Raw genomic sequence first — 16,599 nt, 5'->3', positions numbered from 1 at the left:
ACACCTACCCCTTGATTTACCATTTGCCTTTGCAAGGTTTCAGTCTTATGGAGAGCACGTATTTATGCAGATTTTCCCCTATCTGTACGCTTCATAGTGGAGTGCTTGCACACCAGGGGGGTGTATAGAGACATTCGTTGGTAAGGGTGGGAGAAGAGCAGGGGAGAGTGGAATGTCTTTGTGGGTGTATGTATTGACCAAGAAAAAAAAATGAGTCTCTATTAACATTTAACATGGATACTGGTGTTCCCCTGTGGTCTATTTCATCAGACACAGGCCCCACCTGGGTCTTGAGTTGTCTCAAGAGGAGAGTGGAGTAGAGGTTGCCTGGTGGCGGCACCCTCGTTCATTTGCTTTCAAAGTTGTTGGTACGCGTTTCAGTTCACACATCCCCGAGAGAGGAGACATAATGGTTATATTATGTCGTTTTTATAGACGAGTCCCGACGACGTAGGCAAGTGGCTTATATGCAGTTTCTGTTAGGAAACTGCAGAACGAAGTAGTATGAACGGCACAAACATAGGCTGACGTGACAGGGTGGGAGGGCTGAGTGTTCTCTGGGTCTTTCCGTGAGCTTTCCGTCAACTGTTACCAGGTGCGTTAGTTGGTGGTCAATACTGCAGCAAGAGCCAGAAAACCCAGAATCACGAAACTCAAGAAAGACGGGCGGGTACTTCTCCCACATGAACATGGGCAGTCCAGAGCTGACTTGATGGCAATGTAATCACGAAGGACCCTGGCCCCTTGTCTCTTACTGTTCTGGCTGCCTCAGTACCAGGCTTCTCCCCCTTGCTGCAACATGATTGCTTAGATTTCAGCCATCACATCTGAACTCCAGCTACGTCAGAGGAAAGGGAGCAAAAGATATCCCCTTCCTCAGAAGGCTCTCCATTGTTTCTACGTATATTCCAATGACCCAAACTTTGTTCCAAGGCCACAGGTAGCTGCAAGAGAGAAGGGACTGAAAAATGTAGTCTTTGCTCTGAGTAGTCATGTGCCCTTTGAGTTTTTGATATAGAGGAAGGAGAGAGGGGATAGTAGGAACATACGGCCAGTGTTCCCATTCAGGATAAAAAAAAAATTCATGAAATCTGACCAGAAGCCAGCCCTGCTCCATAGGAATTATCAAGCAGGTTATTTGAAGTAAGGATCTGTGCTCACTGTCATTAACAGTGACCTGTATGAAGCTCTTTGACTGCAACATGCACAAGTCAGTTATCGAACAAGCTATTGAAGGAGAGCAAAGGCGTTAAAGCCACATGTAGACAGAATGTCATAGGACAATATTACTTAGTTGATTCTAGAACAACAAGACCTTTGAGATAAGTAACATCGTTGGATACGCTTTGTGATGAGTAATGCGCCTCAACGTATTTCTTTTTTTTTAATGTTTATTTATTTTTGAGAGAGCGAGACACAGAGTGCAAGTGGGGGAGGGTCAGAGAGAGGGGGAGACACAGAACCTGAAATGGATGCCAGGCTCTGAGCTATCAGCACAGAGCCCGATGCAGGGCCTAAACCCACAAATGGTGAGATCAGACCTGAGCCGAAGTCAGATGCTTAACTGACTGAGCCACCCAGGTGCCCCAAACCTCAATGTATTTCTACACATGGAACATAGAATTATTATTTCATTTTTCTTTTACAAAGAGACAAGTGCCCACGTTTGCTGACTTTTATGTGTTAAACAGTCTCAGTAGGTGCAACCTCATACCTCAAGTGTATTTTTGAAAAATACACTCAAATACACTTATCCCTTCCACATAGAAGTAGAGTTTTAACAATGAGGGAGAAAGAACTTTTCAAAAGAAATCTGCGCTTCTGGGAGCATATTTTTGAACGTGAGTGTTTGGAAATGTGATTCTATTTTAAAACATGATTTGTCACCTATTTAAGCCCTTCACACCTGCATGTTCAATAAGTTGGAAACGGAACGTCCTAACCCAGTGGAAAAAAATCTTCTAAAGTTTCAGTGGTTTTAGAACACAATTCCTGAAGAGATAAAAATTGAATAACTTTAATAAGCTTTCAAGAGCAACTAATATCAGGAGAGATGGACATCGACTAGCTAAATTTCAGTTAGCAATGGCAACAAAATAATAATTTTTAAAAAACCCCACAAAACACCCCTGAACCTTTTCCTTATAGGAGGATGGAATTGTACATCAAGGGACTCAGTGTCATGGTGTCCCTTTCCTGTTTGGGTCCACATATCTTCATGAGGTATCTCTGACAGCCATTAAAACCAGGTATTAAAACAAATGGCTCAATCATAAAAGATTAAACTGAAATGTTCAGAAATAAAGTATGTTAAATCACTTCGTTCTTATTAGTATTGTTAACAATTTTAGTGACAGCAAAAAAATTATTTGCCACTAATAGTAAATATTTTTATCTTTAATTCTTTAGAATTTCTATGTTATGACTTGTAATGTACATGCTATATTAATAGCAGCACATGGGGGCGCCTGGGTGGCGCAGTCGGTTAAGCGTCCGACTTCAGCCAGGTCACGATCTCGCGGTCCGTGAGTTCGAGCCCCGTGTCGGGCTCTGGGCTGATGGCTCAGAGCCTGGAGCCTGCTTCCGATTCTGTGTCTCCCTCTCTCTGCCCCTCCCCCGTTCATGCTCTGTCTCTCTCTGTCCCAAAAATAAATTAAAAACGTTGAAAAAAAAAAAAATAGCAGCACATGTGCATATAACCTGTAAATAACTGTATCACATGCTCACAGATCTTATACTTCCTAGGATTATGGATCGAAACAGTTTGGAGACCATAGCCAAACAAGACATTTTAGTTAATTGAGAGTGCCCATTTTAAACTCTCATTTTTATTATTTTTTAGCACCACAGACCCTAAACCAGAATAAATGATGCATAATAAGCATTAAAGTTATGAAACCAAATAAGGAGAGAAAAAGAGTTCCTCTAAGTGTAGATTGAAGTAGGCCAAAGACCCAGAGATGTCTCTCTTCCACACAACTCTGTTTCAGTAGTGCCAACAATTTTCTTTTTTTTTTTTTTTTAAATGTTTGTTTATTTTGAGAGAGAGAGAGAGAGAGGGAGCACATGTGGGCAGGGTGGGGGTGTGAGGGGAGGGGCAGAGAGGGAGAGAGAGAGGGAGAGAGAGAATTCCAAGCAAGGCTCCATGAGCCTGACCTGGGGCTCAATCTCACAAACCATGAGATCATGACAAGAGACAATATCAAGAGTCAGATGCTTAACCAACTGAGCCACCCAGGTACCCCAACAATTTTCAAAAGTAAGGAAAAAAATCAGCTGCTGAGGCTGTTAGTAGTACAAAATTACATAATATTTCTAAGGTTGGACACTCAGTTTTTGCACACCTGGAGTAGAGTTTGACTTAATTGACCACCGTGAATGGAATTCATTACCCAGGTCCATAGTTACCCAAAAGAAAGCTGATATCCAAAGACACTAGAAGAAGACAGCCAGAGGTGGAGAATCCTAATTAGAGTCATCTGTGGTGTGAATAACTGAAGAAATTTTCATTACCTTCCATTCATTTACTGCCATATTTTTCCTAAAGAAACTTCTAAAGATGAAGAATGGTCTCTTTTGGAAGTAGTTGTCCATATCACATTCATTTTTTAAGCCTGACCAACGAACCACAACAATAAAACCAGCCAAACGACCAATTCAAGAAGACAGACTTGGGGCGTAAGGCATCAAAGAATCATTTTGGTTTTAAGTTGTTGGATCATTCATTAAAGCGTCATAAGAGCTAAATGAGGTACTTGTAGAAGGTTTGTGAATTGCTTCCTAAGTATTCTGGGAATGTTTACATTATTGATTTTATCATGAATAAAAGCAATGTGTTTTCTTTTTAAAAAAATTTTTTAATGCTTATTTTTGAGCGAGAGAGGCAGAACACAAGTGGGGGAGGGGCAGAGAGAGAGGGAGACACAGAATCTAAAGCAGGATCCAGGCTCTGAGCTGTCAGCACAGAGCCTGACTTGGGGCTCAAACTCATAAACCATGAGATCATGATCTGAGCTGAAGTTGGGTGCTTAACTGACTGAGCCACCCAGGCACCTCAAAAGCAATGTGATTTTTAAAAATACATATTGTCAGGGTTTATAACACTCACATTTTTAATGGGTATATATAGTATAACATTTATGATTAGCAGTCATAATCTCTTGTTTTAGTCTTAATTCTACAGTTATGTGGATTCAAAGCTCACCTCCAAGCCTTGTGCCATAGTTTATGCTTAGCTGAAGTCTGTCCTCTAGTAGGGATCATGAGAACTGTATTCTCTGGTGTCTTTCGTGTTTCAAAATGTTGATATCTGGGCTATCATTGCCCTTAAATAAAAATACATAGTGGATTGAACATTAGCATTTTTGAGTCACTTTCTTTTTCTTTGAGAATGCTGATTATGCTTACGTTGGAAGTCCTTTTAATTTAAAAAAAAATTTTTTTTTAACATTTATCTATTTGTGAGAGACAGAGACAGAGCATGAGTGAGGGAGGGGCAGAGAGAGAGGCAGACACAGAATCTGAAGCAGGCTCCAGGCTCTGAGCTGTCAGCACAGAGCCTGATGCAGAACTCGATCTCACGAACCGTGAGATCATGACCCAAGCTGAAGTCAGATACTTAACCTAGTGAGCCACCCAGGGACCCCAGAAGTCCTTTTAATTTTCTATTAGTGTCTCTTTCATTGGCTTGTTTTGCTCACTATATCTCATCACATATTTTCAGCAAAGTCTATTCTTTGTGCTGTGATCAATATGGCTTTTCTTTTTTCTCTGCTATGGTTTTATTTTTCTTTTATATTTCTTTCTTAAGTTATATACACTGATGTTTAATTTCATTTTGTTATTTTGCTGTATCATAATGTTTTATAGTATCTTCCCTAAGCCTTTCTATACATATTTTCAATTCTTGTTTTATAGAGGTGTTTGTTTTATTAGGGGAAGCAATGGTTTTTGAGATTTTATTTTTATTTTTTTCAAAATTTATTTATTTTGAGAGAGACAGAGAGAGTGAGTGGGGGAGGGGCAGAGAGAGAGAGGGAGAGAGAGAATTCCAAGCAGGCTCCACACTGTCAGCACAGAGCCCACTGCAGGGTTTGAACTCAAGAACTGTGAGATCATGACCTTAGCTAAAACCAAGAGTCAGACACTTAATGAACTGAGCCACCCAGGCACCCTGAGATTTTATTTTTAATTAGTGATTGCTTGGGGGCTGCTAAGTATAGCTTTTTTCATATAAATTGAAGAAACAAGTTTTCTACCATGGAAAGGGTTTTGAAGAACAAATTGCTGCTTAAGCCAAGAGATGATACATTATGCAAAAAACAAAGACAAAAATCGGTACTAGTTTATCTTATCTCTAAAGATATCATAAAATGTTTAATATATGGATTTCAGAACTTGAGAATCCTTTCAGTATTTGAAACTTTGCTTTCCACTTAGGACTGATAATCGTGATTTGTGTACTAAAATAACTGAGGCTGTATCAGAGGTGTTGTTTCATTATTCAGAAGTTCTTAGGGAATTCTTTTTTTGAAGATCTTGTTTTTTCTTTTTCCCTACCCACTACAAATGGCAGAAGAGTTTGAGAACTGTGGGTAGTATTGTTGGTACAGTGGAATGAATGTGAGATAATAGGCTGTTTCTAGCACTAAAAGGTTAAAACAAAAAAATATCTTTTGTCTTTAATACTGCTGGAACTTAGAGAAGATTTTATAGTGGTGGTGTTTTTGTTGTTGTCGTTGTTGTTGTTTTTGTTTTTAACATTCAGTGATCTTCAGTGCCTCTAACAGGTAGGATTAAAGCTATTTAACCTGGCTCTCCAAAATCTGATTCCTTTTCAAACTCCTCTTTCATTAGCCCCAAATTCCTGTGTTTCCGTTGACATAATGCTTGTTCCTTTGAATGTGTGATGTGTATTTGAACTTCATTCTGTTTCCCCTATTGGCAATGCCTTTCTGTACTTCCAACCGGCCCAGATTAGACCTATCTTTCAAGGTCCTGCTCAAGAAAAGTTTCTTTTTCTTCATATTGAATAGTCTTGTCTCCTGTCACTAAATTTTGGTACTATTTATGGTTGTATATTTTTTCACTTACTTGATAAACAAAATGCAGTGTTTGGGATTATCTTCATAAGATACTGCAAGCTCTTTGAGTTTATGAGCTTATCCGTAACCCGCTGGCTCCAACATGTTGCCTCATGCGTTGCAGTTACTTAATAAATAATTGTTGGTTCATTGTCACTCCGAATATCCAGTGACAGTGAAATTCTCACTTGCGTTTTTTTTTTTTTTTTAATGGTTTAATTTACTTCTTCTAAACTAGGAAAAAGTACTTTAAAATGCAATCAGGAGCTTTGTAACCACATGTGGCTTTGCCTTCCATTTTTCTCTTTTTGCATGTGGTTTTCACAAATTAATCTCTGATGGCCTCTCTTTGCTTTATATTGTGGTCGCTTGCAATTCACAATTTAGCCTCAGCTGTTATCAAGGAGCTGGCTTAATGTTCTTTCCTGACTTTGCCTGCCATCAGCACCCTGTGATACTTCTGGCAGGCATTTTTCTCTGCATGGGTATATTTACTCCTCCATGCCTAGGAGCCTTCTCCATCTCATTGTAAGCACTGAGATTTGCACTTTCCCACCACCTGTCAATTGGCGAAAAGCTCTGGGAAGCTTCTGCTTTCCAGCCATGAAATGAAATGTGGATATGCAGAAGGCCCACTTCCTGACCCACTGTCTCAGGTTCTGAGTGTGCAGGCAGATTGCCAGGCACTAATGTCATGTTGGAAATATCGAGGCTCCACGAGGCTCTCTAATCATGACCGGAGACATTTAAAGTTATATCTGATCATTTTGGTGTAAGAATCCCATTCTTCATGTTACGTGGGAAGGTCAAAAAACAAAGAACAGCTAACTCTCTCCTCTTCTGGTTATTGAACAATGGTCGACAATAAGAGCATCATGACTCTTTGATTACTATGTTTTCAATGTCAAAGTTTCAGTGGGAGTAGGGGATTAGGAGGGATGGCTATCCTCTTGGCAGAAAGATCAGATATGTCTCCTATCGTGGCCATTATAGAGGGAAGGGTTGTCACGAACTTGGGTAAAATAGACTAACAGACAGTTCTGTTAGGCTAAGTGGAAGAGAGTCTTACAGAGCCCAGGGCCCAAAAGGAAAGTCATGGAAGATAGCACTTATTTTCCAATTTATTTGCATCTCTTTTGAAGTAATATTCCTATATTCTTTAGCTTTCTATAATTCCTTTCTGCTGATAGCACACTTGTTGCATAGCATTTTCTTGGACAAGAAAAAATTTCTCAGTCATTATTTTGTGCATCAGAACAATTCTCTTCTAACTGTAGTCATGTGACCTCAACAAGAGCACCGTTCTTACAGTGAGTACCTACTGTGATGAATATGATTATCGGCCCAGCAGTATCTACATGCTTCTGTGCCTAGAAAAATATTAAAAAAGCCTAGAAATCATATGTCATTTTTTTGTAACCATGCATAGTCATTACCAGCTATACCTATATAAGTATAATGGCCAAAGAAGTAGACTTACTGAGTTGCCAATTTTTATTTTACAGATTTTCCTATCTTCTCGGCAATGGTAATGCCTGAATTTTTATTTCACTCTTTGGTTTCAAAATCTTATTGTCAGAGATTTCCTTTTCTGATTATCCTCGTGCATATGGCTCCTGAGTGGACAGTATTAATGTGTGTGAGCTTTTCAGGCTGACCTCAGAATTTCCTCTCTCTGGGGATTTCACATGTAAAATATTGAATACAACTACTTAAAAAATCCAGCTATAGAAATAGATTCGAATCATTTTAAGAAAATTCCAGCTTTTCTGAGGGCTTTTAATTGATTTTTGTACCATGGAGAAAAATTATCTCCTTGGGGATCGAGTGCGGGCTTGGGGCATTTTCTTGAGTGGACACCATGCACCGAGGGCGGCCGGTGACCTGGCTGGAGACCGTGAATATAAATCAACATCAGCCTGGGGGGCCTGGTGATAAGACAGGAGTCCATGTCCGTATCTGAAGCACTGGGCAATCAAACAAAAGGTGGTGAGTTGGGGAAAAGACTTCTATCCTTGCATTTGCAGATTGTCCGTTTCCCAGTATTTTGGAACTGGTGCCACAGGAATCGAAGCTCAGAATCTGGACAGGATACAGGTAGAGAAGAGCGATGGCCTCATTACGTAGATTTTCAAATAGAACATGCTATTTTGGTTTCTTTAGTTAAGCTAACTTCGTTTATATTATCAAGGATATAGTATTCGATTGGAAGGAATATTTAATCCCTTTTACATTTCAGATATCCAGATTTTGTAGTCCTGTTTCACGTTAAACCACCCAGATGCAAACTGTACTCACCTTCACAGCCCAGCTGTTAAGGGGGCACCGGGGTGGCTCAGACGGTTAAGTGTCGGGCTCTTGACTTCAGCTCAGGTCATGATCTCACGGTTCGTGCATTCGAGCCTTGTGTCGGGTTCTATGCTGGCAGTGTGGAGCCTGCTTCGGACTCTTTCTCTCCTTCTCTCTCTGTCCCTCCCCTGCTCACATGCTCTGTCTCTCTTTCTCTCAAAATAACTAAATTAAAGTAAAGTTCTTATCCTGAAAGTTGGCCCTACCCTACCAACCACCTTCCAACCCCCAAAGGGAAATTGTCTTCACCTTCTGCTTTAAGCTTCTAATCTGTCATAAATATCTTTCTCCTTTATGCTTATTCATAGTTAATTTGGATACCTATAATCCAGTATTAGGGCACGAGCTTAACGTGAGCAGGCACAGTAAAGTGTTCACTATCACCCTAGAGACAGCACAGCGCAGTTTCGTACATGTTGAACAGATGACTCCATTTTATGTAAATGATGGCTTATGTAGCGAATGGGCTTTCTATTCTCTATATTTTTTGTTTTGCTCTCTGAATGCTACACCCAGCGCCATATTAAGGTCACGTTGAGCTGTGAGCCCCAGGGCCGGGGAGCAGGAAGACTTGAGTTCTGGTCCCAGTTCTGCCACAAATCACCGCACCTCTCTGGCCTGCAGTCTCCTCATCTCAGAAATGAGGGGGTTGTGTTATATTATCTGGCAGGCTTCTTCTAGTTCCAGAACCCGCTGGTGGGGTCATCTATCATGGAGAGTGGCATGGCAGTCTTCTTTATTTTCTCTGTGTATCACAGATATTATTCAGAAGCGACTGCCGCCTGAATACAGATGTGGTCTGTCAATGTGACAAAGACTGCTCTCAAGAGGAAATTACTGGGTTTGACAGCTATCCAACCCTGGGTTTGGTTTTTGAGGTGTCACTATAACAAGTGTTATGGCCGACGTATCTAATTCCTCATCTACATATATGGTCGAATACGCTGTTCCTGCTGTAATAGCATGAGGGCTATTTTTCTTTTACTCCAACTGTCACATAAGATACTGCTGCCATGGTTTCTTTCTTATGACCAAATGTTGCTAACCCTTTCAGTCATCCCTGAAGTTATTAATAGCCACACATCATGAATGTATTCATGCCATTTTCCTTTATAGAAAGAGGAATCCATTTCTTAGGCTTTTCTTTTGTAGTCGAGAGCTAACTTCTGGCTAAAACAATCCTAATGATACTGTGTGTTGTATTAGTAAAATAAGAAAAGCTCGTATTTAATAAAATAAATTTATATTTTATGTGAGGTATTTAATATTTTAAGATGCAAAAAAATAGGCTCAGGACTAGGAGTTCCACTTAAGAGTTTTGATTGTCCTTCTTAATCTATCTCCTACAATGAAATTAAAATTTTCAGTACTGTGTTTTTACTGTGACATAAGGACCTGTGATTTGCCACCTCACGTCTAGCCATCTTGTCTGCGTGCCTCTTACCCAGTCCTCCTCTATCAGGTTACCTTGAATAGACACACACTTGCCATTTAAAGAGCCTTCCAGTGACCAGCAGCATCAGTACCAAGGAGCTTATTAGCACTGCCTAATCTCAGGCCCAAACCTACTGAGTCAAATGTGTTTACTTTAACGTGATCCCTGAGTGATAGGCACGCACGTTCAAGTTGGAAAATCACTGGTTTACCCTTCTAGTTACATTTTGCATGAGGAAGATTAGCGTTACTTTTTTTTTTTTAGCATTATTTTTTAATTTTACTTTTTGAATTCAGTAGTTTTTCATTGCCTGCCAGCTAACCCCTAGAGTCCTTGGCCCGTCATGCAAAGCCCCTACACGCACACACACACACACACAGAGGCCTTGTATGCCTTCTAAGCGTGTCTCCCATTGTTTTCTCAAATCAGAAATTCTCCACCATTCCAATCTGCCTGCCATGTACTGATTTTATCATTTCTCTTCTGGCATTTTTGCTGTTGCCAGGTTCACTGCCCTCTCTGCTCTGACTCCCTCATCCACATGCCTGAATGGCATCCATTCCTTAGAGCTTAGCTGAACTCTGTCTTCTATGTAGCCTTCCCTGATCACTCTAGCCCAGAAAGTGTCTTTACCTTCCTTAGAAGTCCTGTAGCATTAAGGTATCTAATAATAGTAAGCACGATAATACTAGTCACTAACACTTACTGAGTATTTACTGTGTACCAGGCACTGTGTTGAATGAATCCCTGCGGGATCCTCATGGGTGAGGCCCTATGTGTCCTCATTTTTCGGAGGGAAAAGTTTGGAGAGGTCACAGACTTGCTCAAAGTCCCCGGCTGGTGAGTAATGGATCCGAGACTCAAACTCAGGCAGCTTAACTACCAAGCTTGTGCTGTTACTCACTGTTATATTCCCTTCTCTCTTCTTTTAATGGTATAATCGCCCTGAGGACAGGAACCATGCCTTTTATCCCCACAATACTGAGCATAAACATGAGGAAGCAAGGCACACCTGCTCTGCCCAGAAATGCTCTTGTTGAATCAGTTGCATGATGAAATAGCTTTTCTCTGTTCATATGAATTGGTTTGGTTTGGATTGTTATACTTGAGACTTCATTTGGTTATCTGCACTATAAACAAAAGGAATCCTTGACAAAATATACAAAAGGAAGCTGATGTAGTGTTTTATCACATGAAACCGGAGCATTCATCCCAGTTCAGGTTGCTTTGATAGGAACCCATGTGTTACGCATTTTGCCTTTGGAATTACATCATAATAGTGTTTTGCCAAATAAGCTATGAAAGCAAAAAAAAAAATTTTTTTTTAATGACATATGGGTTTTTATCATTTTAACTGGGGTGGGGATGCTAATCTAAATCCATGATTGTCTCTTGGTAAGGTAGGATTCTGCTTTGGTTCACTCGGAAGACCTTTCTCATCAGTAGCTGTGAGTTCAGCATTGTGTTTTATCATTTCTGGCTTGACCACATTCTCTGCTTGGCTGCAGTCTGCTGCTAGAGACAATCAGGGTGAAGTAGTAATTAAATGCACCATGGACTTCGCGTGACGCCTCTTAGTTCCTTTTCTTTCCCTCGCCTCTGCCTGTCCCAGTGCCTAAGTTGACCCCGGGAGAGGCAGGGTAGGCCCTAATACGGATAAAACTTTACCTTTTTAAAAAATTGAAGTGTAATTAACATACAGTGTTAGATTAGTTTCAGGTATACAATCTGATTCAGCAATTCTATACGTTACTAGGTGCTCATCATGAAAACATACTCTTAATCCCCTTTGTCTATTTCACCCATCTCCCCACTCGCCTCCCCTGTGGTAGCCACTAGTTTGTTCTTTGTGTTTGAGTATCTAACTCTTGATTTTGGCTCAGGTCACGATACTAGGATGGAGAGATACAGCCCCACGTCAGGCTCTGCACTGAGTGTGGAGCCCGCTTGAGATTCTGTCTGTCCCTCTGCCCCTCTACCCTGATCACACTCTATCTTAAAAAAAAAAAAAAGAGAGAGAGAGAGAGAGTCTATTTGTCTCTTTTTTTCTTTGTTTCTGAAGTCGCATGTTGAGTGAAATCATATGGTATTTGTCTTTCTCTGACTGACTTAGCATTATACTGTCTAGATCCATCCATGTTGTTGCAATGGCAAGATCTCATTCTTTTTTTTATGGCTGAGTAATGTTCCATTGTATGTGTATACCGCATCTTTTTTTTTTTAATTTAAATTTTAGTTAACATACAGTGCAGTATTGGTTTCAGGAGTAGAATTCTGTGGTTCATCACTTACATACAACACCCAGTGCTCATCATAATAAGTGCCCTCCTTAGTACCCATCACCCATCCAGCCCGTTTCCCATCCTACCTCTGTCCATCAACCCTCATTTTGTTCTCTATCACTAAGACTGTGTTATGGTTTGTTCCCCCACCCCTTTTTTGTCCCCCTCCCACAGGTTCATCTGTTGTGTTTCTTAAATTCTACATATGAGTGAAATCATATGGTATTTGTCATTCTCTGAATGACTTACTTAGCATAATACACTCTAGCTCCATCCACATCATTGCAAATGGCAAGATTTCATTCTTTTTGATGGCTGAGTAATATTCCATCAAATATATCGACCACATCTTTATCCATTCATCATTCGATGGACATGTGGGCCCCCTCCATAGTTTGGCTATTGTAGATAATGATGCTATAAAATTTGGGGTGCATGTATTCGAATCTGTATTATTGTATCCTTTGTATAAATACCTAACGGTGCAATTGCTGGGTCAGAGGGTAGTTCTATTTTTAGTCTTTTGAGGAAACTCCATACTGTTCTCCAGAACAATTGCACAGTTTGCATTCCTGCCGACAGTGCAGTAGGGTTCCCCTTTCTCTGCATCCTCACCAACACGTGTTGTTTCTTGTGTTGTTAATTCTGACAGGTGTGAGGTAGTATCTCACTATGGTTTTGATTTGTGTTTCCCTGATGCTGAGTGATGTTGAGCCTCTTTTCATGTGTCTGTTCTTGTAGCTTGAAGTCCAGAATTGTGATGCCTCTGGTTTTGTTTTTCTTTTTCAGGATTGCTTTGGCTATTCGACGCCTTCTCTGGGTCCACACAAGTTTTAGGATTGTTTGTTCTAGCCCTGTGAAAAATGGTGGTGGTATTTTGATGGGGATTTGCATTAAACGTGTAGATTGCGCTGGGTAGTACAGACATTTTAACAACGTGTGTTCTTCCATGAGCATGGAATGCTTTTCCATTTCTTTGTGTCCTCAGTTTCTTCCATAAGAGTTTGATAGTTTTCAGAGTACAGATCATTTACCTCTTTAGTTAGGTTTATTTCTAGGTATTTTGCTGCTTTACACCCCATTTTCTTTCATCTATGAAGTTGGGTTGCTTCCATATCTTGGCTATTGTACATAGTGCTTCAGTAAAATAGGGGCGCATATATCTTCTGGAATTAGTGTTTTTGTTTTCGTGGGGAAAGTACCCAGTGGTGGAATTACTGGGTCATATGGTAATTCTATTTTTAACTTTTCAAGGAACCTCCATACTGTTTTCTACAGTGGCTGCACCAATTTGTGTTTCCACTGACAGTGTACAAGGTTCTTTTTTCTCCACATCCTCGCCAACACTTGTTATTTCTTGTGTTTTTGATTTTACCATCCTGACAGGTGTGGTTTTGATTTGCATTTCCCTGTTGATGAGTCACGTTGAGCATCCTTTTATGTGTCTGTTGACCATCTGTATTTCTTCTTTGGAAAAATGTCTATTCAGACATTTTTTTTTTCCAGTCCTTCCAGACATTTACTTTTCCCAGTCCTCTCTCCTGCTTTTCACTCACCTCTACCCCCACCCTTGTCTATGGAACTTAGGATTTTAGGATCCCAGAACTAGTTACTGGTGGCTGAACATGGCTGTTGGAATCTTGTGCTGGACCCCATCATTCTTTCCCCCCCCAGTGTAGCTGCATTTTCCGCCTCAGTTGTTTTTGGCTGCAACTAAGCCCCCGGAATGTTTAACACCGCTTTCCCCTCCTTATCTTCACTTGTAGTCTAGCCTCAGGCTGAGCCTCTGTGGAAGGGGCTTTGGTTTTGACCTGCCCACAGCCCGGTATTGCAGAACCCGTGCTCTCAAGTGGCCTTAGGTAGTTAGTTGGACCTGCTCCTTGCCAGTCTGTGACCTGGAGCGAGCTGACCATTTGTCTTCTTTGTCCAATGCTTCCACCCCTCCCCCAAACACGCCATGGTACGTTTCCCTCTCCCTCTCCCATCCAGAGTAATGTCTGTGAACTCTGTGTCCACCTTCCTGGATCCCGGTTCTTAGATCCCCTGCTGCCTGCTTTGGTCCTCTGATGGCCAATCCCAGAATGGGACCACATTCTCATTCAGGCAGAAACTGCTGTACCTACTTGACCACAGTGTTTGGCACACTTCTGTACACCGTTTCGCAGCCCTGGTCCTGTGTAATTCCAGAATGCTTTCCTTTCCATGCTCAGGTTTGGCGTTGCTGTCACTCGAAGTCATATCCTGCCCTTATTAGCATCCAGGAGAACTTGGTCTCATCTGTCTTTGATTTCCTGTTTCAGGGATAGCAAATTGTTGGCAGGAGAGTCAGCATCTTCTCCTGGACCCACGGCCTGTACTCATCTGAGGGGCCTCAGAACTTTTGGCATCACACCCTAAGCCAGTTCCTTAGCATTGTCACACACGATCAGATCAACTTGCTCTCTGTCATCGTTGTACCAAAACTTTCCTTCTGCTCTGCAGGTGAGCTTGCCTTTCTACTTCATGGACAGGGCCATGGCCTCTGCCCGGGTTATGTCTCCTGCCTCCTCTTTGCCCCCAAAGCTCTCACTTTGCTTTCAATTCTAGTTGTAAGGAAGAGGATCTCTTCTGTTTTTCTAATCTCTCTGTTTTTCTGATCTCTTTTTCTAATTCCCCTCCTTTGTTCTGATCTCACCCCTCCCCTTTTCCTTTTTTTTTTTTAATTTTTTTTTTTTTTTAACGTTTATTTATTTTGGAGACAGAGAGAGACAGAGCATGAACGGGGGAGGGTCAGAGAGAGAGGGAGACACAGAATCTGAAACAGGCTCCAGGCTCCGAGCTGTCAGCACAGAGCCTGAGGCGGGGCTTGAACTCACGGACCGCGAGATCATGACCTGAGCCGAAGTCAGCCGCTCAACTGACTGAGCCACCCAGACGCCCCAACCCCTCCCCTTTTTCTGATCTAAGGCCTTTCTCCATTCTCCATTCCCTCTCCTGTGTGTATAACTTCCATAGCTGTCTGCACACATACTCTCATCCCCCAGCCTAGAAAGCTGCCCCCACCACCTAAGTCCCTCCAGGTAGCTCCCCCTGTTCTTTTTCTCAGGTTTCATTCTTGTCAGCTTCTCAGGGTGTTGAGCATCTTGCCAGGGAACCCTGTCTTTGATGCTCAGACCCCCTCGGCTTTCTTGGCCTGCATCCGTCCATTCTCCCGTTCATTAAACACCTGCTAGAGTCATCTTACTGAATCCGTGCAGTGATCCCACACATCACCTCTTACTCATACCCATTCTACAGATAAAGCTGAGGCCCTTTATTGCTAATTTCAAGCCATACTGGACCTAATTCTCAATTATTTTATCTTTTGGTTAAAGAAGAAAACTGATGGGGCGCCTGGGTGGCTCAGTCGGTGAAGCGTCCGACTTCAGCTCAGGTCATGATCTCACGGCCCATGGGTTCGAGCCCCGCATCAGGCTCTGTGCTGACAGTTTGGAACCTGGTGCCTGCTTCAGATTCTGTGTCTCCCTCTCTCTCTCTCTGCCCCTCCCCTGCTCATGCTCTTTGTGTGTGTGTGTGTGTGTGTCTCAAAAATAAACATTAAAAAAAATTTAAAGAAGAAAACTAACATGGGAAACTCACAAATAATAAAAACATTTTATTTGATGGCACTCATGTTGCTGGTACTTGTTAATGGTCATGTGTTTTTCTTACACCTCAAATTTATATCTTTTGATTTAAGAATACCACTGCCTGATAATGGTAGAGTAGGCTGAATTTGCAGTTAAAATAAAATATCTGAACACACTTAGCCTTCAGTATCATTCAGGAATTATGTCAAAGAACCTATGTAGGAACAAAAATAGAAGTTACAAAATGTATTTCTCAACCCAAGTCAATATTATTCTTGAGGTTTCTTGTAACCCATTCATGACTTCAAATAGAAATCTTCTCTGCCTTGGAGACGACATGGCAAGGCTGTAACCCAAGGAGAGGAGAGGAGAGGGCCATAGAAAAGTCACACTCTCACTCCCTTTTTGCAGAAATTTAACTGTGTTTGATGGAGTGTTCAGTGAATACATGAACGAATGAATGAATGAGTAAACAAGTGAGGGAAGGAATAGAATGAAATTGATCAAAGTTTGCATCTTCAAATTATGTGTTAAATTGGGTAGAGCATCAGGGGCACCTGGCTGGCTCAGTCGGTGGCACCTGCGACTCTTGATCTCAGGGTCATGAGTTTGAGCCCCATGTTGGGTGTAGAGATGACTTAAAAAAATTGGGTAGAGCATCTGCTGGTCCTTAGTTTTATCTGAGACTGTTACACATTGTCTTCTTTACTGGGCTTTCAATTGCAGATTTAGACTCGGAGAGTTTAAAAAATACGAACTTGACCACACATTTGTATGGATATTTAAACTGCTATCATCATAAAATTATTACAGTAGTTTCAGACTCTATCAGAAAGCTCTTA

General features: G+C 41.3%; 1 protein-coding gene across 8 annotated transcripts in view; it reads left to right on the top strand.

The window, feature by feature from the left end:
- EFCAB11 (EF-hand calcium binding domain 11) overlaps window positions 1–16,599 on the top strand; it is a 160,060-nt gene that overhangs the window by 25,178 nt on the left and 118,283 nt on the right. Inside the window, exon 6 of one of the 8 annotated variants that reach the window (XM_058739989.1) lies at window positions 3,397–7,377. The exons of the other annotated variants lie outside the window; for them this stretch is intronic. Within the exon in view, the coding sequence (XP_058595972.1) occupies window positions 3,397–3,439 (43 nt within the window). The 3' untranslated portion in view covers window positions 3,440–7,377. Of the gene's footprint in view, window positions 1–3,396; window positions 7,378–16,599 lie in introns of those variants that run through there. 8 annotated transcript variants of the gene reach the window in all.

Source organism: Neofelis nebulosa, chromosome 7, assembly GCF_028018385.1.
Source record: "Neofelis nebulosa isolate mNeoNeb1 chromosome 7, mNeoNeb1.pri, whole genome shotgun sequence".
NCBI lineage: Eukaryota > Metazoa > Chordata > Mammalia > Carnivora > Felidae > Neofelis > Neofelis nebulosa.
The sequence above is the reverse complement of the archived record's forward strand: the minus strand, read 5'-3'. Positions and strand labels throughout refer to the sequence as shown.